The 25997-nt window shown below is 41.1% G+C and overlaps 5 protein-coding genes across 6 annotated transcripts in view; 3 read left to right on the top strand and 2 right to left on the bottom strand.

Annotated features, from left to right (window-relative positions):
• Window positions 1–775, bottom strand: part of Tusp (WD40 superfamily protein Tusp) — a 39560-nt gene extending 38785 nt beyond the window's left edge. Inside the window, exon 1 of the mRNA XM_076384244.1 lies at window positions 546–775. Coding sequence (XP_076240359.1) covers window positions 546–641 — 96 coding nt within the window. The 5' untranslated portion in view covers window positions 642–775. The remainder of the gene's footprint in view (window positions 1–545) is intronic.
• A 6138-nt stretch (window positions 776–6913) lies between these two features.
• Window positions 6914–7193, top strand: Sloth2 (ubiquinol-cytochrome c reductase complex assembly factor 6 sloth 2). The gene has a single exon (XM_076386207.1). The coding sequence runs from the start codon at window positions 6914–6916 to the stop codon at window positions 7091–7093; it is 180 nt and encodes a 59-aa protein (XP_076242322.1). The 3' UTR covers window positions 7094–7193.
• A 148-nt stretch (window positions 7194–7341) lies between these two features.
• The window catches only part of LOC143184164 (colorectal mutant cancer protein), a 68317-nt gene continuing 49661 nt past the window's right edge, over window positions 7342–25997 (bottom strand). The window contains exons 4-14 of one of the 2 annotated variants that reach the window (XM_076386201.1): window positions 13574–13835; window positions 12429–12577; window positions 11838–12059; window positions 11385–11573; window positions 10327–10517; window positions 9970–10236; window positions 9246–9441; window positions 8982–9173; window positions 8728–8915; window positions 8548–8650; window positions 7342–7878 (exon numbers count right to left, since the gene is read on the bottom strand). In XM_076386201.1, the coding sequence (XP_076242316.1) occupies window positions 7768–7878; window positions 8548–8650; window positions 8728–8915; window positions 8982–9173; window positions 9246–9441; window positions 9970–10236; window positions 10327–10517; window positions 11385–11573; window positions 11838–12059; window positions 12429–12577; window positions 13574–13835 (2070 nt within the window). In that variant the 3' untranslated portion in view covers window positions 7342–7767. The remainder of the gene's footprint in view (window positions 7879–8547; window positions 8651–8727; window positions 8916–8981; window positions 9174–9245; window positions 9442–9969; window positions 10237–10326; window positions 10518–11384; window positions 11574–11837; window positions 12060–12428; window positions 12578–13573; window positions 13836–25997) is intronic. The other variant, XM_076386202.1, reaches the window with a different exon arrangement.
• Window positions 7983–8504, top strand: LOC143184168 (ubiquinol-cytochrome c reductase complex assembly factor 5-like). Its single transcript, XM_076386205.1, has one exon. The coding sequence runs from the start codon at window positions 8055–8057 to the stop codon at window positions 8295–8297; it is 243 nt and encodes an 80-aa protein (XP_076242320.1). The 5' UTR covers window positions 7983–8054; the 3' UTR covers window positions 8298–8504.
• On the top strand, window positions 15506–18034 carry LOC143184169 (uncharacterized). Its single transcript, XM_076386206.1, has 2 exons — window positions 15506–15611; window positions 17248–18034. Exon 2 carries the CDS (start codon window positions 17262–17264, stop codon window positions 17472–17474), a length of 213 nt encoding a protein of 70 aa, XP_076242321.1. The 5' UTR covers window positions 15506–15611; window positions 17248–17261; the 3' UTR covers window positions 17475–18034.

Raw genomic sequence — 25997 nt, 5'->3', positions numbered from 1 at the left:
CCACAAGATGGGGATTAAAGAAACTTTATTTAACTCTTTGGGACATAGTAGGATGGAAAGTCCCGTGTTTTTAGCGCCTGTACGTGGGCAGTGGAGTGTCCTTCATCTCGTCTTGATGTATTGAGTCAATATATTTCTACAGATTTCTTTTTCTCTTAAATCAAATTTCTGAGCAATCAGAATTCTTTTTGCCTAAGAGTCTTGTGCTTCAGGAAATTCAAGATTGAGATTATGTTCAATGAGATCCAAGTTCATAAAACAGAATTAAGGTTAAAAAGCTTGAATACCTATATATCTAAAATAAAAAACACCTATTCGTTTCGTTTGAAGACTAGAGATCTTTATGATCTATCAAGCTTACGTCCCGACCAACCATTCCAATTACCACTAATATCCTTCTTCCTTATCTCAATCATGTTTGAAACTCCCACGACATAGGCTGTATGAAAAATCGCCCATCACTTCCACTAGCTTATCGCTAGTGTACTACTACTGCAGTCCCAATAACACAGCCGCGCTAACCTTGCTACGATGAGATCACCTACCTCCGGCGACTCGTCCGGCACTTTGCCCATCCAACTGAGTGACAAGATGTTGCAGTCGCACTTGGCATTGCTGTTCCTCTCGAAGTGCAAATGCATGATCGCCGCGGCTCTGCGTGTGTGGCAGTTGGAATGTTCGTCAAGCCATCGAGAAGTCCGCCGGCAGCGAGTCAGCGCGATCTCAGCGAATGAACGAGCACACGCGACCCTCTAATACCATTAGACCGCGTTATCGGCGCTGGCCTGGCCCCGAGGATCTCCAATCGATAATCGAAATCCTTCACGCTTCCTCGGTCAGGCACGCGACCAAACGGAGCACAAAGCCTTCTTCCGCGTTTTCCCTCTCAGACTGGCATCGCGCGGTCTCCTCGAACCCACCGCGGCCCCCGATTCCCAGTGCACTAGCACTCGCCCCTTACGAGCCTCCCGTGAACTGTCCTCGCGCGTCGCAGGCGGCCACGGAGAGGAGCAAGCGTCCTAGGCGCGGAGCAGCGCGACTCGGCGAGCTTGCGAACGGCCCGCTTCGGGTGAGGCGATCCCCATCGGACAGCGTGGGCAGCGGCGAACCAGCGAGCTCAGCTTTCCGCGCAATGTCATTTGTTTGGTATCACCGCCGCCATTTTGTCCCTGCCACGACTCCACCACCCCGTGTACCTTTGCGACCGATCCCGGTGCGACGCGGCAGGACGCGCGCGAGCGAACGAGCAGAGCCGAGCTTCGTGAGCTTTCGACGCGACTGTACCGCCGACTGAAAGCTCCGCTGGAGCTGCCACGCACGAGGCACCGCCGCGTTCTGCGAGCTTATTGATTGCGCTAGGCGCCTGCCTGCTCTCCGGGCCACCTAACGGTATTTGCCCGTGTTAAATAGGCTGCAAGCTTTTTCGCGCTAAGGACGATGGAGGGACTGGGATCGTTTTGGTTTTTAGTTAACCGATTGTGATTATGCAGCAACAAGGTGAAAGTATTGATATGGATCTAATTTTTTCCCCTCTCGATTTGTTATATTTCTTGATGTTTTCAGGTCCGCTAAGTCTAAAAGTGTCAAGGAACAGAGAATTAAATTCTGTACTATACATCTATGGGTGTGTGTATGTCTGTGTATTTCGGCAATTTTTGGTCTGAAATGATGAACAGGTGTCTGCGAGTGCTAGGGTAATGGGGGTGGACACAAGGGGGTTTGTTTTCGCGTAGAGTAATCATGGTTGTGGATGTGCACGAAGTTTGGGTCATCGATTTGACTAAAATTTTGCATATAGTTGACGTATACTACGTGTAATTGTATATTGAACGCGTGGAACGTGGAGATCAAAGTTTCACGAGGAAATTGGATTCGAAGTCTTCTCCTGTTTCGGGTCTTGATATGGGTAGTTGATAGTATTCAATTGTTTTAAATAATTAATTGTTTGAATGCTTAGTTACTGTAACTGGTCTCGAGCCGTTTCCATACTCCATATAGTTTGAGACTCAGTGTTCGAGGAGGATACAATTTAAACATAATCTTCCCGCGGAATTCGGTATAGCGCATGATATATTTTTAATACGTTCTTGATATTAATTTCGATAATCTGAGGTTTGTATGTTGTGGGACATCGAGTGTAACAACGGATGGGACTGAAAGTGTGTGAAAGTATCGAAATCAGAGTAATAGGCGACGATCAGCTGCTGGTATGATACTGTACCTGTATTACTATCTTAATTGCAATTTAATAGAATTCGGTGAATTTGCTGTATCAGAAAAAATAGAGATTTTTTCTAAACTGTCACTTGATTTTATATTTTGAACGTGAGAACTAAAGAAGGTATGAGACTGAACAAATAAGAGTGATTATTACAAAGGAAAACTTCCAAAGCATAAGGTCAGTTTCCTAAACAAGTTATCTCATGTAGAAAATGACTATAGAAAAGTTATTATATAAAAGTGTGTACAGAAAAACTAATTCAAATTTAGTGCCATGTCGACAATCGGCATTACAGTTATCACAAGAGCAAGAGTAACTAAACAGTACTGAATATTAAAGATATAGATATTTTGTCGTTCAGAAATTTAAAAAATTTATTAGGACAGATCTATCATTCCTTCTAAATTCTTCTCTTGCATTTGAAGAATTTACAAATCCTTTTTTTTATTTGCAAGTCACGTTCAACGTGATCGACTCAGTCGAGAATAGAATTACAGCGATAACAGCGGTAGGAACTAAAACAGAATATATATTTTCGTAAATTTTGGTCATAAACTACCACCGACGATATCTCGTCGCTGAGACAAGTTATTAACATCTGTAATTATTTATTAACGAAATATTAAAAAATTTGCAAGAGGCTAATCAAACGAAAAATATTTGCAAAAGAATTAATACTTCCCATTAAATAATCACCGCAACAACAATTGATTATTAATAACAATCGCAAGCAGTGACTGGTGCAAGTTATTAACATTTATAATTGTTAATTAGACAAATATTAAGAAATTTTCAAGAATTGTGAAATTAATCGAACGGAGAATAATGTACAGAGACTTAATAATTTCCATACTCATTAACTAATAATTATAAATACCAATAATTTGTTCAAGTGCACACTGTGTGCCATTGTTATTAACAATATGTGTAGCAGAAATTATTACTGAGATGATTATTTTAAAATATCAATTTTTTGCGAAATATTGTTCACTAGATTAATCTCGAAATTCCTAACCATCAGAAGAACTTCTCTGATTGGTTCCTCATGTCCACCGAGAGACTATAAATGCCCTTGCAGAAGCACGAGAATTTCACTCGTCGCGGGTCCTTCGGAGGGTGCAAATGGGTTCTCGGGACCCATTGGAGGGACTTCTAGGACATGGAGCACCTTGGAGCACTGAACGCCTGGACTCCCTTGGTCTGCGGGCAGCTCCATCACTGGTCATCTTGGACTATCGGCAACTTTGCACACATTTTAAATTTATTTCTTCTGTTGCCTCTATTTTGCATGTAACTTGCCTCTCTCCTCTGTTTCCTCTATTTTGTATGTACCCTGCCACATCCCAGACCTCAATGTTTCTCTTTTCATTACCATTAAGGAATGGATTCAATGGACTCCAATTAATATACCTACTTTTTACACTTGTCTATCAGTCATGTCGTTGACTTGCTAGTTTTAAGCTTAGATGTTAAGATTTTTGTAAAGGGAGATTGATGGAACTATGATTCCATCTATCTCTCTATGGATCACCAAAAAAGCAATCTCCCAATGGTGAAACGTGGGTTGACTTCGTCCGAACTAATGACTGTAAGTTGTCAATAAATATAAGATAATAGCAGTAGCAAGACTACCATATAACAGACTGCTCCATACTATTCCACACCATTCCACACCATTCTACAACATTCCACACTATTCCACACTTCCCCATAGTACTCCCTATACACGTACTACTCCGTACATCCATACTACTCTACACATCTATACTACTCCACACATCCATATTACTCCACACGTTTTTACACTCCTCAATACTTCACTTAACTTCAATTCGATACTAATAATTACAATTAAACTTTAAGCGTATTCACGCTTCTATAAAAGAGGTCTTTTTCTCCTCTTCGCTCCAAGAGAAATTACAACCTGGCGCCATCTAGCAGTGAAAACAGGAACTAAAACAAGAAATTTTGTTTTTAGTTAAGACTGTCACCGCTAGATGACGCCACTTGTCAATTCCCAAAAATTTCTAAAATTGTTCCATGCAAAAATAGGAATTGACAAGTGGCGCCATCTAGCGGTGAAAGTCGGAACTAAAACAAGAAATTTTATTTTTAGTTCTGGGTCCTCACCGCTAGATGGCGCCACTTGTCAATTCCCACTTTCGTGGGGAGCATTTTCGGAATTTACAAGTGGCGCCATCTAGCGGTGAAAGTCGGAACTAAAATTAGAAATTTTATTTTTAGTTCGGGGTCCTCACCGCTAGATGGCGCCACGTGTCAATTCCCATTTTCGTGGGGAACATTTTCGGAATTTACAAGTGGCGCCATCTAGCGGTGAAAGTCGGAACTAAAATTAGAAATTTTATTTTTAGTTCCGACTTTCACCGCTAGATGGCGCCACTTGTCAATTCCCATTTTCGCGGGGAGCATTTTCGGAATTTACAAGTGGCGCCATCTAGCGGTGAAAGTCGGAACTAAAATTAGAAATTTTATTTTTAGTTCGGGGTCCTCACCGCTAGATGGCGCCACTTGTCAATTCCCATTTTCGTGGGGAGCATTTTCGGAATTTACAAGTGGCGCCATCTAGCGGTGAAAGTCGGAACTAAAATTAGAAATTTTATTTTTAGTTCCATGTGTCCACCGCTAGATGGCGCCACTTGTCAATTCCCATTTTCGCGGGGAGCATTTTCGGAATTTACAAGTGGCGCCATCTAGCGGTGAAAGTCGGAACGAAAATTAGAAATTTTATTTTTAGTTCGGGGTCCTCACCGCTAGATGGCGCCACTTGTCAATTCCCATTTTCGCGGGGAGCATTTTCGGAATTTACAAGTGGCGCCATCTAGCGGTGAAAGTCGGAACTAAAATTAGAAATTTTATTTTTAGTTCCATGTGTCCACCGCTAGATGGCGCCACTTGTCAATTCCCATTTTCGTGGGGAGCATTTTCGGAATTTACAAGTGGCGCCATCTAGCGGTGAAAGTCGGAACTAAAATTAGAAATTTTATTTTTAGTTCCATGTGTCCACCGCTAGATGGCGCCACTTGTCAATTCCCATTTTCGCGGGGAGCATTTTCGGAATTTACAAGTGGTGCCATCTAGCGGTGAAAGTCGGAACTAAAATTAGAAATTTTATTTTTAGTTCGGGGTCCTCACCGCTAGATGGCGCCACTTGTCAATTCCCATTTTCGTGGGGAGCATTTTTAGAAAATTTTGGGAATTAACAAGTGGCGCCATCTAGCAGCGAATGTCGGAACTAGAAATATAATTTCTAATGTTAGTTCGAACCTTCGCCGATACGTGGCGCCACTGCTTAGTTGCAAGTTTCTGAGGGGCAAAAATCGAAAAGGAGTATTGTATTGCTCGTTAGAATTATTGCTGTAATATTAGGGGGTATAGAAACATATTTAATAGAATGGATCAGTGTGGAGAAGGATGCAGTAATGATGTGAGTAGTGTGGATAAGTATGGACTAGTGGAAGGAAGTTTGAGGAAATATGGATTAGTGTGCAGGAGTGTAGAGAAGGACGTAGCAAAGTGGTGAAGTTTTGAATAGTATGAAGTAGTGTGGAGAAATGTGGAGTAGTTGGGTGTAGCATTGGGGAGTGTGGAGTATTTTGGGGTAGTGTGAAGGAGGGTGGAATAGCGTTGTGTAGTGTGGAGTACTATGGAATTCGGAGTGTGAACTAGTGTGGGGTCGAATTGTAGTAATTTGTAGTGATGAAATTAGTGTTTGTGTAATGTTTAGTTATGTAAAAAACCGTAGAAGAATGTAGTGTAGTTTCGAGCCGTTTTGCGTGGTGCAAAGAAATGTATTCTAGGGTAGTTTATAGAATAACGCAATGTTGGGTATGTTAAATGGGTGTAGTATACAGTGAAGGTAATAGAGAATGGTGAGCTGGACACTGTTTCTAAGAGTATTTTTGTTGGGATTTTTCTTACCGTTCGAATCGCAGAGAGCGCTCATAAACCAGTGGGGTATCAAGAAGTCGGTATTTCAGAACATGAGTCACGAAAATCTATGAAGTATCCGGTCTATCCTGTATACATGCTGTGACCCTGTAATCTGATCTGCGGTAGAGAGCGCAAAAAATAAAGTTTTTTTGGTCTGTCCTACATCTCAACGTTGATTTTATATGATTTTTAGAGGCACTACCCGTAAATACAGAAGGCGAGAAAATATTTAAGATTGAAAATGCCTGTTCCAATTATACTGAAAGCTTTCGCTTTACTTCTTACACATGTCACTAGTGTCGCTACACTAGTGTCCCAGTAAACCGGAGTAGTTACTTATCTATAAACTATTATTATCAGTCTATGGACAAAAGTAACATGGTGGTTTATATTAGTTGTACTATGTTGTACGAGTACCAAAATAAGTACGAAGTGGTGGTACCTAGATTCGTTAATGTTAATTAATGGCAAAGACACTTTTCGCAGAATTACTAAGTAATTTTCCAAAGGGTTGGAAGATTCAACACTACATAATATTACCTACATTCTTTTATTGCGTTGGTTTTATGATAGAGGTTGCACTAATCAACACACCGCTTGGAGATACAACCCTTTTTAACGAAATAAAAGAACACATCGTGGACACAAAAGCTGAAGAAAGATTGCGCCAACTGGAAGCTGAAGCTACTAGAGACCAAGAAAGAAGTTCTTCATAGTTGTAGCAGTAAAAAAGTGTACCCAATGCCTTACGGTGTATCATGGCCTCGTTTCATTGCATTTATTATTGCTGCTACAGCTATCTCGATGGTTGGTTCACAAACTGTGCATGTTATATATAAACCACTGGATGATTTAGAGGAACGTATAGAGGCAGCAGTACAAATGAAATTAGCAGAGAAGAACAATACAAGAAATGTATAACAAAAAAACTTAGCAGAGAACAATACATAAAATGTACAATAGAATAATCTATAAAATGTAATAAATTGGGTTTTGTAGACATTAAAGACTTTAAATAATTCTTGTTAATTTTTATTACTCACCTCATTGTTGTAATTGAGAAAATAAAAGAGGCATTAAAGAAATGAAATTAAAGGTCATATGGGAACATATTAATTACATGTTTTCTTTTAATTACACACCTACAATCTGGATTCTATGTCACAAAATCAAATTTAAAAAGCACAATTTATTTAATCATAGTTTACATGTATCACGCTTTTCTTTAATGCTTGAAATATACATATTTACAAGGTGTATATCACGTTCTATGAATGACATATAATATTAAGTAACAATATTATTTCACAGTATACTTGGAGGACTTTCTTAAATAGTTTGCTTGCATTGATGCATCAGCGGCAGCGCGTTTGCATAAGCCTAGGCTGAAACTTGAATCCGTTAGGATAGCCACTACACGTCATATTTTAATATAATTACAAAAGCGAATAATTAAGCATTATTTCCTGGCCAACTATCCGCGTGTAGAAAAATACGTAAATTTTCATCTTTGTTTCAGTCGTTGTGCAACGACAGGAAACAGTAAAAATACTCGTTGAGCCACTGTTAAATGATTTTCATTAGTCGTTGAATTGTCATAAGGACGTTTCACTTGCGCCAGAACTCTGTGACTGAAGCGGTAAACTCGTTTTGTATCCTGCTGATTCCTCTTCTAACAGCGCTATCCGTTGTTTCAATGATTTTACCTACAAATTAATATACAAATGTTGGGCTATTAAACTGAAAGAGTACGTACTTATATGTTAGTCCCTGTATAGCGACTGCGCACTGCGCAAACGCTTGCGCAGTTATGACGTTGAAAAATAAAATGGCAGTCACAAGAAGGAAGAAGTGGTAACTGGTATAATACGGTGTAAAAAGAATGGCAAATACGCTATTTTATCGTATAAGGAGACAAGTGAGAATATTTCATCACAATATGCCTCTAAAGTTTCTTGGAGAATTTCGTCTCTTGCCAATATTTTTTATTGCTGGTGCTGCTTTGGAGTTCACAATGATACATTGGCACGTTGGAGAGGTTAACTTTTATAAAACGTATAAGAAAAGGCAAATAGAAAAGGCAGTTGAGGAAAGATTACGTGCAATGGAAAAGCAGTCAACCTGACTGAAACTATATATGCAACAAGAGACTGAAATAGTGCTTAAGAAACATTTTTTGGAATCCTGTTAGTGTCAGCAATGTGTGCAAAGCATAGTTGAAACAGTGAGAGAAGAATGATACAGAACAATGTACCTATGTAAAGAAATAAGAATGTGAAGAATGTAATAAATTAGATTATGAATTCCCAAATGAACAGTCTTGAAAGTTATTTTTAATATTCTTTGAATTATGTTACATTTATAATTACTCATACCTGTGCAGCATGCCTTTCTACCATCCCTAACATTTGCTGTTCCAATTTCTTTAACCTGGATTGATATTTCTTCTTTGATTTCTCTAAAGTTTGTACCAGGGCTCTAAAAACAATATAGAATTGAAAAATTCTTATCAGATTAACTTCTGATTTAGCCTTTTTCATTCAAAACTCAATTACCCATTAGCTCTTTTTAAATCGTTCACGAGCTCAGCGGACTGCTGATGCCTCAACTCTGAATTCTTGTTAACTTTCTCCAGTGTGGAAACCAGTTCCTGCAAACGTTCCTTCAGCCTAGCTTCCCGACCTAAAGCCTCTATCAGTTCAGATTCCATTCCTTCGCTCTCGTTGTCGCTCAAGCCTCGATCCTGATTATTCACGTCAAATTTGCATTCAATCCAAAAGAATCAATTTACAATCTCATCTCTATCTACCTTATTTGTAGCCATTGCCAGCATGGCCTCTGTATCGTTAAGCTGACCCTGGAGATGTTCAATGGCAGCGTGCTGTGCCGCTATTTGCGTGTCACGTGCGTTTAATTTTAATTCTATGGTAGCTCGTTCCTTCTCCAGGAGGAAAACTCGTGCACGTAACTCTGCCTTATCTTCCCGCATGGCCATCAATTCCTGCACGATCATAACCATTCATAAGTGATATAATCTATCGTATGGAGCAAAAGATAATATAAAGGTACGAGCCTGCATCAATACGGCCGTTTCTAAATCCAATTTTCTAGCTTCCGCAAGGGAGATTGTATTCTTCGAGTTTAAAGGTTCCGCGTGCACGCTTTCTAATTCTACTGCAGTAGATCTGACCATCGCACGTTCCCCCTTCAGCCTGCTGATGTGTCTTCTGAGCCTCTGCTCATCTTCGACGCACCACGTCACTTCAGATCTGAAGGTACACGTGTGAGAATTACAGTTTTCTCGATGAACGTTTACAATGTGCATATAGTTAATAAATTTATGTACATTCCTACATCAGGATTTCTTAATGGAGCTTATATGACAAATTTTCGAGGCCACGTGGAAAAAAGGAAGACGGGGACAAACAAATCAGGAATAGAGAAAAAAGAGGGAAGGAGGCCATAGAGATGGTCGATATTCAGAGGAGAGCCATAAGTCAAAAAAGGTTAAGAAACCCTATTCTATAGGAATACAGTCCTCCCTCATCATGGACTCTACTTATGCTGTAATATTTGTGGCACCTTTAAATCATTTAGGGGAATTATTTGAATTATTTTTACCAGTGTGCCTTTACCATAAGATGTTCTTAGAAGCGAGTCTACAGTGAAGAAGAACCATACACATTGCACATGATTCACTATCATGTTATTTAAACGCGTTGACTAATCGCAGCAGACCTTAGCCTAATAGAATGTCAATGTTACCGCGACCACATCAAGGCATCGCGTACACTCACTCATCCGACAAGACTATACTATCGTCCCACGGCGAGTTCAGGCTGTTCATGCACTCGTTCTCCAGCTTATTCAAAACGTGATACGCTACGTGTTCAGCCGCCCTTCTGTTATCGATCGTAATGCTGTTCCTCTCGGTCGACAAAGCGATCTCGCTCTCCAGTAACGCCACTAGAACGTCGTAGGCCTCTATCGCGCGATCGCTATAGGAAAGTGCCAGGCGCAGCGCGGTCGCGTTCGATTCGTACTTCCCAACTAGAAGGCTCAGTCTGAAAGAGAGAAAAAGGAGGTTCACCGTATCACGTTGCACACCCGCCGTGCACTTCGCCACTCTGCGACAGTAAAAAGGGCGTAAATACCTATCGCACTGCGCTTTGCTCTCGTGCAGAGTGAGTGCTAGGACCGCGTTATTCGCCCGAGCGTGCTCCAGTCTGCTATTCAGCCTCTCTGTCTCCACTTCGAACTGCTTCTCGGACCCGTTCAATTCTTGGAGGTTCGAGTGCTCCAGGAGGTCCGAAACTAGGTGTTCTGCTACCATCGTTGAGCATACCTGCGAGTCACAAGTAAATTAAAATAGTAGATTGTCTCGTATTATGTCTTTGTCGCGCAAAACGATTCATAGATTATAGTGTGTTCACAATATACACTTCGCGTGTTCTCAGTAGCTTAAAGATTGACGATTTTGTTGATCTTGGAATTACTGTACAGCATACTTTTGAGTTAAAGCATGATAACTCGGCAAAAAAAGATTGTGTATCACTTTTTGAGCGCTTGTTGGAAAGGAGAGGCTTCTCTAATTTCACTGTAAAACAAATCGCGAAGAAAATTTATTAAGCTCCCTACAGGTATTTGAACTTGGAAAATATTTGTAGGAAAAACGAATCATTACAAGTATGAAAAAGTAGAATTTTGTTTTTTAAAATAAGCATACTTTTGCTAGTATAAGACATTTTTACAAAGTGACAGCAACTCACAGATCGACAATTTTTTGGTCCAAACTTGGTGATCCTTTAATTTTTAATTTAATTTTACAGCGAAATGTATCTGTAAGCATCCTACAGTCAATGAGTTACAGAGTTAACAGTTTGTGTATAAATTCTCTAAATATGTAGTAAATAATACAATTGTATGTATGTCAAATATTTTTGACAAAGAAGTATAATTTGATAAATAAATCGTAAAATGCTATATAAATATGTGTAGTTCAGCGAACAAGGTATCAATTAACAGCTATTATAAATTTAATACAGCAATATTTCACTGTCAATTTCGATGTGACGACTACAACTTTCAACGTGGTATCATTTTCACGACGCGAACAGAAGAGAAGACCTGGGGCTTTTGGAAGTACAGCAAGGGTGGGTGAAACCTGCTTGAATTCCAGCGAAATGCGTGGACAACAGCAACGATAACGTACCCCCAAGTTGGTAATATCGGGTCCTGTGATGTGCCTCTCGTCCGTCCTCCTGAGTCTCACCCTCTCGGCCATTTTAAGAACCGGAGCTTCCTCCCTCGTTACGCTCTTTGTCGGCGGCGTCTGCAGGGGCGGCAAGAGTGGCGAGCAAGGTGCGCTCAAAGGTTCCGGCGAGCTGGTGTTGCCTCTTGTCTGCGAAAATCAAAGAGCCACGGGGAAACATTACATCAGAAGGGTTGACAAACATTTTCGCGAAAGTGTCGGTTGATCAAAGGCTGGCCAGCGCTCGGAGCAACGATGCAAAAAATTTGGTCGACATTCGACAAGAAAGAAACGATCTCGCTTGAAAGCGAAGCGTAGTTTCGATTTTCCAAGGAGAGAAAACGGTTCCACCCTTTATTTTAAATGAACGCCTCGAAGCGCAAGAAAGGCCAGATAAACACGACTGCCACCCACCCTTGGCTCCCTGCGCGGCGACTCGCAGTCAGCCTGTTGCCTCTGACTACTAGCCTGATTCTTAAAATTGGCGAGCTGCGCCTGCAAGGTCGCGATCTCGGCACGAAGGGCTGTCACCTCTTCCTGCAACGCAGCCACGGCCACGCTTTGGCACGAGGCTGCCTGCTGCGCTGGTTCTGGGGTCGGTAGCGCCGCTGGACTGTCCAATTGCTCCCTGCCATTCTGTCGACCACGAACAAACATATCAGCGAGAAGTTCCATTTGTTCGGAATAAATCCCCACTGTGCCTGCTGAGCAACGAGCGCTTGTCGTATTCGATTCTCGTAACTCGATTCCGTGAAAAGTAGCAAATTGGAAACTTGCCGAGTCCCGCACCTGCTGCGGGCGTATATTGCCACTAGCTGAACCGACCATAGTTTTCCTTCGATTAAATTACTTGGTCGGAAGTGCATCGAAAGAAACTTTAATAACTGCACGCGCGGTCTGACAGCCTACGATTGCAAAAGTTCGCGATTGGCCAGGCACAGTGGAATAGACGCGAGATGAAAGAGCAGACGGTTTCTTGGACGAGTTAGAGACACTTGGAAATACCTCGGTAATTCGTGGCTCGATGTCCTCGCAACAGCTGGAATCGGCATCTCCTAGAGTGCGATCCCCGTCGCCCTGGATGTCGCCGCCAGCTTCGCTCTCCTCCACTGGGTTCGTGATCGAGCCCTCCGCGTCCCTGCTCGTCTCTATTTCTGAAAGTTGTTAGATGCTAGAGGGATGGGTCGAGAGGGTCGAGAGTGTCGAGAGGCTGGAGGTGAGCGAGGGAGATGAAAAAAGAGGAAGTAGAAGAAAAAAGTTAACGCGTTTACTAATGGGATACCTAATCATGAATATGTATGATACTGTGACGACTATTTGGTATTTTTTAGGATTGCCATTTTTTGAGAAAGGTGACGCTTGGAAATTGAAAGTTAAATAATATGGTGGGACTTCTGTTAACTGAAAATGGGTTACAATTTTTGGATTCTTTTCTATCCCTTTTCTTTTTGGACATCCTTGACCTTTGGGTGTCCTAGGGTCTTTGGATATCCCTAATCATGGCAAGGTATGATTATACAGAATTCGAATACAGGATTTCCAAGACCTGGAATTTGGGAAACTGAAACATATTACCCATATAGTTGCAACAGTGTCATAACTAAAAAGTTACGATTTTTAAGAAAACTAGATACCACCCTCCTTTTAGTACAAGAACTATTCTATACTAGTCTATACTAGTCATTCAAAATTATGCAAAATTTCACGTTGTGTCCATATTACAGCAAATGAGTAACAATAAGAAGACTTTAAAAATTAGTAAATTAAAGATTTGATATCCAAAAACTTGAAAAGAAAGAAAGAAAGGGGAGCAACTAGGACCCTTCTTCAATCCCTTGCCACACTCGGACGAGTCTGACTCGTGCACTTTTTACAATACATTCGCTGCCGATTACGCGATAACTCATGATCAAAATTTTTCTCAAGTAACCGATCACGCGCCATCGCGTGAGGGATCTACGTTCGCTCAATGGAAGCTCTGTGGCTGGCAGTTTGAGATAGTCTCCCATTTCAGATCGGCAGCGAAGGCGAAAACATTACAAAAGAAAATTACAATTTTCTGTCACCTACAGGCGAAGGGGTTAGCAAATGCTACTAGCTCCCTCAGCTCTACCTCCAACAGACTTGCCAGACGAAGTCTTCCCTCTTACCAGACTCATCCTCCTCGGCAATCACAGTCGCGCGATGCCTTTCGAGCTGCCTGCCGAGCTCGGCGATCACGGAATGCAACTCGGTGAGCCTCTCCTCGTGCCTGGCTGCCTGCTGCTCGGCCCTCTGTTCAGCTCTGGCGGCCTGCACCTCCGCTCTGACCAGAGCCGCCTCCGCTGCCTCCCTGGCCCGAGTCGCCGTCACCAGCCTCGAATTCAGCTCCGCCACCTCGGACCGCAGCGACGAGAGTGCAGCCGCGTGGAGCTGCAACACGAAATCGTTCGAACGCTGATCGATAGCCTGACAGACGACAGACAGATTTAATCGCTATTACGCGCCGACGGTCGCCCTCCTTCTCGCCGTCGAGCCTCTGCTTCCACTTGCGCCGGTGCCGTTCAACTCGACGCTGACAGCCTACAATCAGCGAAATTGGTGGAAAAGCCACGGGCGAGATAAAAATTCATCGCCCCTGGGATCTGATGATTCGCGCGTTTTTCTGCCGTTTCGAGCAGTCTGATTCACCGCCGCTGCTTTTTAGATGCACTATGACGCAACGTGGCTACTGATCAAGGATCTGCGAGATGGACGGATAAGGTGACTCGGCCTGCAGGTTCTGCTGCTTTCAGGGGACATTGAATGGGAGAGGAGATTGCGAGACGGATATATGTATAGAAGGTTTAAATGTCGAGTCTGATTATTTTGGACTGGTGTCCTTGATGTATGCGGTGATGATCTCAAATATTTTGTGTTAAGTGCTTGGGGAGGGAGCACGTGGCGATCACGGGATGCGACTCATGGCGTTGCGGAAAAGAAGTCCTTATAGGGTTACAGGCTGTCAAATTCAGAGAACCACTTGTGTATATAGGTTTAATGTGAGCGGCTTCGATCTTCAAATTTGTTAATGTTAAAACTTTCAAACGCACATGCTTTCAAATATTCAAATTATTCAATTTTCAAATAGTCAAAGATTCAAACTCTCAAGCAATCGAATTTTCAAATATTCAAATTTGTAAATATTTAAGTCTTAAAAAATCTTTCATTTCGTCTGTCTCAGGTCCTCTACAAGCTAGCATAGACATCAACGATTGTACAACTACTTTGTACCATATTAAGATTGGAATTCCAAATAAACATTATCAATGAGTCTTTAACATACACCACTCAAAAGTATTTGATCACACGTTTAATGGAACAGGCATTTAAAAAAAAGTATGCTAATTTGAGATAGACAAGAAAAAATTAACCATATTGTGCATCTACTGTCTTCATCTTCCATTGAACCCACATGTGATAAGTGATGAAATACTTGTGACCGGTAATATAGGTATATTACATTAACATATCACTAACTGTACATAGATTGACCTTGCCTCTACACTCGACCATTCCCTTTTCACTGTGTTCACTACGTCCCACTATGTCTCACTACCCAAAAAAGCAACTAAATTCTAAAAAGTCGCAACACTCTCCCTACACTCCCCTCAATTCTAAGCCACCACTTCCTAACTCCATGAACCTTGACACTGCCTCGAATAGACCAACAGAAACGTTCGAATCGAAACTGAATTTGAGTCCTCCCGCAGACAGTGTCGTTTGGTCACGACCATTCCTAATTGTCGCCAGGGAGGCAGCCGTTTCCAGCGTTCCCGTAAATGGGAGCCATGTTGCCTCCAGACGATCGTCCTCTTCCTTATTACCGGCGGTCCTCATTAATTTCGTCGTATTCGCGGGATTTCAAGCGTGAACGCGAGAAACGCGAGAAAAATAAGCGCAGGCACGGATACGCGCGCGCGTATTTACAGCGTCATCGTGTTCCGCGGAGTGTCCTTCGCGGAGGCAACCGCGCGTGACGGACGTTACGAGACGACGAATCGCTAATGATTCCTGGCCACGCGATAGAACGCGAGAACAGGAGGAACGGAGAAAGAAATCGGGAGCGCGTATAAGAATCGCGAGACGTAATTACAAAGTGTCATTCGAGAGGCGGCCGTGGCTGTGTCGTGACGACAGCGAGTCCCTTCGAGAACCTGAGAACCGCAGGTAAAGTAGTTCGACGTGCTTCTGATTTCCTCGACGCGGCGTGTGCTTGGCGGCGGAGAAAATTGCAAGTTATAAAAATGAGATCAACGTTTTTCGTTATCGCGTCGAGCGGCTGAAATGAGGGGTTCGGGGAAGTGTGAAACTGTATAGCAGTGGATCCATGAAGCGTCATGGTTTTAGACTGGTCGCTGTTTTGTCTTTTTTTTTTTAAATGGACTTTTTGTTACTATGTTAACCACTGGACTGTGGATTTTTAATATTCATAGGAAATTTCAGTATGTAAAAAGAATGCAGAATCTTTACAATATGAAAATATGTAGAAATTATCGATAGATAAATACACTTTATATTTGAAGAGCAGAGCAAGCTTTTAATTAGTTCCATTTCTCTAATTTTATGTATGAAAATAAGAATTTGTATAAACATCTGCAGCCTGGTAATCATTAGTGAATATAGAAGAGCTCTTCATATTTTGTATCAAAATTTGTTTAATTTATTTTTCATTAATACTAGGTTCATGGCATTTCTTATATACCTATGTCTGTGGACACGCGTCAAATTGACACGTGAACTCCACCGCATATCTTTAAAAAACAATTCATGTTATTTAAATACAACAATTATACGCTATTAACTGATAAATGAAACGATGTGATATTATATATTTATACAAAATTTATAACACTTAACATTATACATTACATTTATTCCGCGCAAATTGAAATGAGTCAAAATGACGTGTCCCGTAAATCTAGTGTTAAATTAGGAATTAATATTGAATGTCTGTTTGATAGTAAATCGAGTGATCAAGTAAACGAATATTAAAAAAAGTTCTAATCCTTTTACATTTGGGAATGTGAAATTGAAATATTAGCTGTATACAGTATATTAGGATCTTGAATTTCTGTTTAGCTAATGCATGAAGAACTTTAGTTGCGGTTGCCACTAATGACGCGAGCAATTAACACCTAAAAATGTTGTCTACCGCTTTATGAAATCGTGAACTGTTATCACATAAGCAATCCTAATTCAACGAGCTGCACAAAGTTACTATAGAACCAATTATAAGTTTAATCTATTCTAGTAGATTGAATGTATAGGTTCACAAGAAACAAACTTCTACTTTGTTGGTTAAAGTTCTCTTTGTAAACATTTGAGACCACGTTCCCCACACATTTCTTCTAATTATAAGATAAACGTTTGTTGCATTCACAGTATGACTATATGTATATATAACAAAGTCTATACAAAGTCTCAAGAAAACACCATAAGTCAAAAAATGCCAATCACCAGTAACCATTACACCAATTTCAAGCTTCAAACTATCAACACGTACTTACGAAACACGATACGACTATTACATAGAAAAAGAGAATTAAGTAACCCGAAATAGTCAGTCAACTACTTTTAAAAAAAAACATAGCTTATCGCCAACAATTATCTATCCATTACCTATCATTCAGTCATTATCCTTCCACTATCAAACTCCAGATCAATTACATAAACACAGCTTTACGATATAAATAGAGGACTTTACACTACGAAGTCAGCGCAAGACAAATCACGGTACACGTTTAGTCACTCTCCTCTGGAAAATAATCCAGTGATTATTTACGTATTATCGCGTCTGTTACAGAATCCTCTGAAAAGATGAAGTTCCTGGTGACGTTGACGCTTATCCTGGCGGTGCTCTTCGCGACGTCCATGGCGCAGACGGACGACTACATCCACTTGCCAGGGAAAAGCTGCAAGGATGCGCCGCCTTGTCCAGATGGTAGGCCCTGCGTGATGGCAGCTCCTCGCTGCAACGTCGGCACTTGCGGCAAGGAACCAGTACCTACGTGCGGCCCGAAGAAACCTTGATCCTCGCAGTATCGGTCGAGATACAAGTGGTCCTCTTCCAAGCCATTCATCATATCCCTTGTCCATCGGTTAACGCGTGTCTTGACGGTAAATGCGTAATACGATAACAGTAGCGTCACGAATAAAATGATTTTATGATTTCATACAATATGCAATCCACGATTACACATTGATAATAACCCTACTCATCCTTTAGTCTCTAGAAAACAGATGTTTTATATATTTACGTTTACGTTGGATATACTGTTCGCATTTAAAGTATTAAATGGCAATGTCAACTGCCCAGACATTCTTGAAAAATTCAAATTGAGCACGTCATGTACATCGATAAGAAAATCTTGTTGGCTGAAGAGAGACACTGATCGCTTTTTGGTAAACACTATTGTCTTAGCCGTATGTTCATGTTAGTTAACAGACTCTGCATTCGATTGATTTGTTTCGTCCATTAGCTGTTTTTAGATGTCGTTTATATAATACTTTGTCAACCTACAACTAGCTTGTAAACTAATCTATATTATGTGTCAAAGAGTGTACGCGTAAAATAAATATTGTTACAGATATTTTGTGATATTCGATTGCGATGTTTTGTTGTTCGACTTGATCGCGAGTGAAAGATTTGTCAAGTCTTGGAAAAGAAATCTTAAGAGAATCGTATTAAATAGAGATAGAAAGAATCACAGTGAACTAAATAAATTGAAATATGTAGTTTAGAATTAGACTTTTAGACATTTTGACATCTTTTAATGACAACCTGGTTTTATACAAATAAACTTCTAATGAACACAGTAATTAATTATCACTAATTGGAGCTGTTTCTTTTAATGATCGTCTGTATGTAGTTCAGTTTTATGATTTACGAAAGAAAGTTTTAGTGCATGTAATCCTGCTTCGTCAGTTAAGAATAATTATTATTATTATTATTACATTCATTTAGAATTTAAATAACCACAGTATGTAAATCAAGTTACGACCATAAAAAATAATTCATAACTAGAGAGTGTATCCTCTGATACAGCAATGATATTATGTCGATAATAACAGTATAAATTTCTTCAAACCGGTACACATAAATTCTACACCATACTACCTATTTCATACGTACAGAGTCGCAAAAACGAAGGAAAAACTCCACTTATCCAGCAAATTGGACGACATACGTACACATTACTCGGTCATAAAAGCGTCATAATCATTAATCGCGCCATAATCACCTCTATTCCATTTCGGACGACTCAACACGTCCATTTCGCAGATACTGCCCTGCTCTGTTGCACGCGCTAAAAGCTCAAGCAGGATCATAATTCGTCCGTCAAGAAATCGTATCGATAAAAACCCGATGATATCGTCACGGTGTTATCGCGGTTACCTGAAAATGGATCGGGTTCGTTGCATAACGTCTTGTATCGGCAAAACAACACGCAAATTCTCTGGAATGAGTCACGTCGCGATTACTGAAGACAGGTTGGACAGGCTTCGAGTACCCTTCCCTGCGCGTCTTTCACGCAAGCGCCCTCGACGGGAACGAATTCGACCGAATTTCTCCTCGAGGAGACGTTTCGTGGCCAGCAGACACTGTGCGTCTCGTAAAGCGATACCGGAAATTGCGGTAAAGTGGTGTAAAGGGCGACAAGGGCGGCTGGAGTGGGACATCGACTTTCTCGACGGTCGTACACTCGATACGCTGTCTCCCACTGTTCAAACAGAACCGGGAGTCCAGTCTTGTCTTCGATACACGAAATTACTTCGGAGCTGGATAAACCTGGGAAGTTCGGCGAAATTCGCGATGGAACGACAGGGAAAACAGGGCGTCTCAAAGTGTGTCGGGAAGAGGAACCTTTGAAGAAGAAAATGATGTTGAGCTACTCGCAGAAAGAATCCTGATACACAGTACCGCTTATAAGTATTAGAATGGTTTTAGCAGTCTGAAAAATTACAGATTTATTGGTAGCGATCAATATGTATTGCTGAGGCTTAGATTAGTCTAAGCCTAATTACTGCTAAAGAACGAATGTTTATAGTCTAAGCACTATTAATTACTGTTAAAAATATAATTACTGTAATTATTGTAATTATTATATACTTAATTTTATGGTATAATAGAAATACGAAACAAATGTAAAGAATATACATCAGTTACTACAAAGCACACTATATTTTTCTCAATATGTGACACTATTCGGATACTTATGAGCGGTATTGTTCCTCTGGCTGATAAACACAAATTTAAAATTTTAGCTGCACTATGAAAAAGAGGAATATTAAAATTGTATAAACTTATATTGAAACTTTAATTAGGTATGAATAATTCTTAAAGAACAATTCCTTTCCGCATACTTGTGAAGAAATTTTCTTAATGGTACTATGAGACGAGGGGGATGATCCTAGATTTGACTACCGAAAAGTAACATTAATTTCCTATTTCCACATAACAGAATTTACAATACTAGTACAGAAGTATTAGAAAAAATTCTCATAAATGAAGCATTGACAGCAACAACGGACTCGTCCCATTACTCGAAAAAATTGATGACCTGAAATATAGGGTTTCTTTGTGATAAATCAATGCTACTAACTCAATGTCGGAATTAATGTAGCTTAGTCCACTGTTGCACTTAATGTCTCAAACAGAACTATAGTATAATGTATGCTACGTAGATATGTACATTTTATAACACATGAAAAAATAAAAGTACGTCCAGCATTAAAGCTTTGTTCAGATTAGTCAAGTTACTCGAATTCGTGTAGCTTGAATGTAAGTGATTTGGGTCAATTTGACCAATGTGAACGTGTTATTTTACTTGACTTGAGATATCCTTACAAGTGAAGTTGACGTTCTTTCAACTTTTCCTTGCCTTGAAATACAGGTTGATTGATGCGTACTGTACTAAGCAGGGCGAATTTCAAGCAAATCGACAAATATATGAACGTCAAGGTAGCTATCAAAAATGCATGTTTTATCTGAAAAATTTATAACGAAATAACCAGCACACATCAGTTCTTTCGACGCCATTTTTATTATTTTTGTGTGATAACTTGAATTCAAGTACCTTGTCTCGTGTGAACACAAACTTCCCATCAAGCTACATGAATACAAGTGACTTAAATTCAAATAAATTGACTAATCTGAACGAAGCTTAATACACAGACGTGGCTTTCAAAGGATTAAGTATTCTTCAAATTTCATATTCTGACAGGCGAAACCAAAACTAGAGTTGATCCTCTCCCACCAGTACTATAATAATTCCAGTTGACTGCTTAGACCCTTTGATCATTGGATTCGAGCAACACAGTCGAAGTAACAGTCTCTTCCTTTTGTGAAAGACGTCGCATCCTTGAATCTTTTCGCCTTTGCTGAAGACCGGAAGCTTCTTAAGGGGTACTGGGCAATCGGAACACTTCCCCAGTAGCTGTCGAGTCGAAGGGAAGACGAGTCGAATGGAACGGATGTTCGAATAAAGACGGCATCCTGAAAGCCTCAAGAATGTCCCCTCGCGTTAACCCGTTATGTCCTGAGTAGCAGGCAAAAGCCACTCACTCTTTCATCCGTGATATAATATAGGTCCTCCTCGATTTTATTACTGGCTTGTTGGACCAAGCACGCGTAGAAACGATAATAAAGTTATCGCTGGTTTACGGTGCACGTGCATCGAATGGCTTTGAAGCTGCATTCACGTGCTGGCTTTATAGAAACAGGGAATCTGATACACCACGTACAGTATGTATCCTTTTCTTAAAAGTTTAGAAGTTTGTCACTATCCCTGCTGATTCTTGGGATTATATTCTTCTTTCCTCGTGTTTTAACGTTTAATACCTTGTCGAATGTCTTGTATACTGATGTGTATAGCTGATGACGAGATACATATAGTGACTTCAGTGAAGCAGCAGGTTATCGAACCTTCACACTTCTAATAATTGAGGTTATTCCTTTTGTTATTTTTTGGGACTCCAAATTGGCAGAAATCGGGGAAAATGTGTTCATTCGTCCTGGATTCTCAATTGGTGTTCCGTTCGAAGAGGCAATCGCGTTTATTGCTGCCAGATGTGGGAATCCGAGTTTCTTGTAAATACCTTGTGTATTCATTCATATTTCTAAAAATCCACATCTGGCCGAATAAAGTAATTTCGTGCTTTCTTCGAGCGGAGTGTTCCTCCCTAATAACCATCGAAGGCCGTATTGCCCCGCAATCGGTGCCTTCGCCAGCTCATCCTTTTCGGACTCGTAGGATCGGAGCTGACTAGCGGGACAATACGGCCATAAAAATATTCGGAAAATACGCGCGTGGGCCCGCTCGAGCCACGCTATTCCGGGGTTCGTTCTTCCTCCCCAATCTTCGCGGCCTTCGACATGAAGGCGAGGTCTCCTCCACCTTCATCGCGAGGAAATCGGGGGCGGTTCCTTTGCCCCCGTCAGGGTGACTAGGAAGATCTTACTTCTTTGGGCCAAAGGCCAATCAATGCCGATTTGTTTCGTCGTGCAAATTCGGTGACGCCCTAAAAAGTCGCGCGTTTTGGGGATGTAGGGTGATGAAGAACGGACTCCGGGAAAAAAAAGGAGATACATTCGAATCTTCGAAGAGACACATTCGATTCTTCGACAAGAAGTCAGAGCCGTCTGAATTTCACCGCAACTAGAGTCATCGTACGAACTCACTGTAACATTTCACTGACGAGGTCCACCCGGCTTTTGAAACAGCCACTCAAGATTAAGTTGGCGAGTGGCAAAACGAGTGTCGCGAGTATACCGATTACCCGCGAACCGAACAATTGGCTACTGCAACGCCGAGTGTTGAAGTGTGAAGGATTGATACCCTGCTGTTTTACTGGAATCACTATATTTCATCGTCGACTATACCTGTGATTGTAAGGCAAAATGACTTAAGTAACATGTTTCTATCTTCGAGATATTGGCGTTTGAGTCTTGGGCGGTCGACCCTGGGTCAAACAGAATCTGAGTGTTTTGTGTATACACTGTGTAAATAACGAATAAAGAATAATTTTTTCTATTTTAAATTCGTGTTACTGTTTAACTTATATTTAAGTAAAAGAATTGTTTGAATGCCTTTCTTCTTTTTAAAACTATAAATTCTATGTTCTAAATTTCAATTAAGGCCTTAGCTAGAATTTTTTGAAAATGTGACATAGGTCATGTTGCCTTAAAACTGGAGATATAGTTGTATGCTGTACGTGTTAGACTGTTGCAATAATTACCGAGAAAAGCTATGTTTCTATCGTAAGAACAAAATGGCACATCGTCTTTCACTCTAAAATCCAGAGTTGCTTCAAAGTGATCGATTCGAAGTTATCATCGCGAGTCAACGCACCCTCCAAGTTGTAAAAGCAACAGCTGTCTTCGTATTTCTTACGCGCGCGCGTAAATCCCACCGATCAAACTGGTCCTGCGAAAAAGTCTCTTTCAAAGGTGGAGCATGAAAGTCAATCGCACGATGGCTCAACGAATCTGGACAGCTGCGTTTCTACGCAAAAAGCTGGTCCTTTGAAATAATTGAATATGAATGAGAACAGGAGAAAATTCTGAACGCCCTAGTTAGGTCGATCTAACTCTATAATCTTAATCATTCTTATTAATAAGTCTACGCTAACAATACACTCCCAGTCGTTGCTAAAATCATTGTCTCTCTCAAGTCACGTACAAGACAAGTAACCAACATAATTTCGAACGAAACAAATGCACGATCCAAAGTAGAACAGCTTAAATAAATTCTGTTTCTAATAACGAAGAAAACCATAAAACGCCCAACCGGTTCAACGACCAACGATACGAAAGCTAGCGTCGTCGCTTCGTTGACAGCTCGGTTCAATAAGACCATAACAAGATCACCAGGGATGGTTTCTAATGAGGCAGCCCCGATGAAAATGAAATCCGCCTTAATCCGTTAAAGGGGTCAAGTAGGTGTCTCTTTCAAGATCCGTGAATTCCTTGACCAGCCCGACGTGACCCTTTTTCCCCTCTCCTTTGTTCTACAGTAAAAAGGGAAGAGCAACTTTACTCGTTGCGAGGCAAGGGATCATTGGACGAAGGCGAACCAGGCTAAGGGGCGAGCACACCGTTTGAAACGGTCCTTTTGTGGCCGTCGGGACAAAAGAGGTAGCCCGCAGATGCGTCTATTCTGCGCGAGGACGTTGCCTGTGAAGTGCCGTTCCCTTTCTCAGCGACGTCCCACCCTCGCAACTAATTCGGCAGGTACAATGAAATTTTCGAAAATAGATTTCGCGTCGGTCGTGTCGTTGACCCGAGACAAAGTTCTTGTTGCAGTGAGACAGGGATGTAATTACGTAACGCAGACCTGGGATGGGTCCATATAGGATTATAGAAATTTGAAGGGATGATTCTACAAGATTCTAAGATAAGACGAGTGTTTAAGGCTCCATGTTCGAGTTATTAATCAATTATTAAAGATACATCTGAAATGTTTGACGACTTATTGTACTGACCACTGTTTCTGACTGGCTAGTGTACGCCGGCAGTAGAATAAGTCCTAAGTCAGACATGTTCCAGGCAAACTCTCTGAATTTCTGCAGCAATTAATAGCTTAAAACTGATTCATGTGATTCAAAACTTTGAACGTCAATATTTCCGAAGTACACAAATATCAAAAATATTTTTGAAATCTAAAAGTATAGGACCACCTGACTTCTTATTATTTTCTATTTTATTGTCGAATGTGGAGTAATTCCTTCAGTCTTAATCTAAATTTAATACAGTGGGTTTTCCATTATTATATCTTTTGTTACATATTAAATTTCCAGCAAATAACTTGTACACTTTTACTAACTATAAGGGTGTTAAAGAAAGGGGATTCAAGACTTTAAGGGCTTATAGTATTCACCGAAAGGAGTAAAAAATATCCAATTTTTATATACATAATTTCCAATTAAAATCCAATTTATATACATAAATCTCGACAAAAAATTGACAAAAAATTTTATTATCTAGGAGTATTCGATACTCTGAATGAGTTTCTCCGCGCATTAAGCATAGATAGAGGAATTGATTTAGAAGCACATTCAAAGATATTAATACAAGATTATTAGACAACAAGCATAATAGTAGCCATCGTCGTCGATGACACATTGAATAGCTAGCTTATCAGGTAGAGAGACAAGTCTCTGTTACGACGTGTAGGCGGTGGCAGCGCTTTTGAGTCCATTAGTGAAAAAATCGTCCTGTATAAAGATCTATAACAAATCCTACAGACATTTACCCTATTTGTATCTACTTATAAGACACTGAATAGCTTATCAGATAGAGAGACAGGTCTCTGTTACAATGTGTAGGCAGCAGCAGCGCTTTTGAGTCCATTAGCGAAAAAACGTGCTGTATAAAGATCTATAACAGATCCTACAGACATTTACCTATTTGAATCTACTCATAACACACTGAATAGCTTATCAAGTAGAGAGACAGGTCTCTGTTACAATGTGTAGGCAGCAGCAGCGCTTTTGGGTCCATTAGCGAAAAAATCGTCCTGTATAAAGATCTATAACAGATCCTACAAACATTTACCTATTTGAATCTACTCATAACACACTGAATAGCTTATCAAGTAGAGAGACAGGTCTCTGTTACGATGTGTAAGCAGCAGCAGCGCTTTTGAGACCACTAACGAAAAAATCACCCTGTATAAACTCTTAAAGTCCTAAACCCTTTTCTCCAACACCCTGTATAGGTGTTGCCCCATTCTTTCAGCCGACAGTGTATACGCGACCTGTGTTATTTCGTTTTACAACCACAGGCGTAATCAATGCTCCACGCTTATGGAGGCGTGAATCAATTCCACCGAATCGATCCGTTCCATCCAGCGAACGCGTCTCAATGCCGTTAACGAGACACTCAACGAGAGGGGATAATTAGTAATGACACAGGCGCGATAGATCCTCGGTCGACTGTCAACCGTCGTCTCTGGAAAGATATGGACAGGCTGACGGACAGTCGGAAGTGTCGGAAGAGGGCAAACGAAATTACGGGGAACGGGCCGAACCTCATTCGAGATTCCTGCGTGGAATCGATCGCGCGGTGGCTGGCCTGCTCGCTCGTCCGCGGCGGCTCTATTTCTGCCGGATGAAAGTTTAACGGGTGGCAGTCGATTCTGCATAAGCTCGCGGAGAGACGGATAAAGGGGGCGAGAGAGACGAGTCTAGCGAACGTGAGAGAAGGAGGGAGAACGAACGAGGGAACGGGAGGGAGAACGAGAGGAAGATAATCTAAACGCGACGAGTGGAGGACCAGAGAAGTCGAGGAAGATAAAAAATGAACGAGACGCTTCGGAATGAATACGGAGACGCAGAGGGAGGGTGAGGGTGATGGAGAAAGAACCGGAAGGACAGAAACATCGTCCTGTTCCTGGGAGGGCTGGTCCTGTCTGCCAGTCCTGCTTTTGAATCGACGACAAAAATTACGGAGCCCTGTCATCGAGTCCCTCGCGCCTGCCGGAGGCTTCCTAGGCGTTTTGTTAATGCGTTTAGGGGTGCTTCCACGAATGTGGGCTCCTTTGTTTCTGTTTC

The sequence above is a fragment of the Calliopsis andreniformis genome, chromosome 9, assembly GCF_051401765.1.
Source record: "Calliopsis andreniformis isolate RMS-2024a chromosome 9, iyCalAndr_principal, whole genome shotgun sequence".
In the NCBI taxonomy this organism is placed as follows: Eukaryota; Metazoa; Arthropoda; class Insecta; order Hymenoptera; family Andrenidae; genus Calliopsis; species Calliopsis andreniformis.
Note: the sequence above shows the minus strand (reverse complement) of the source record. Positions and strands in the feature narration are given on the sequence as shown.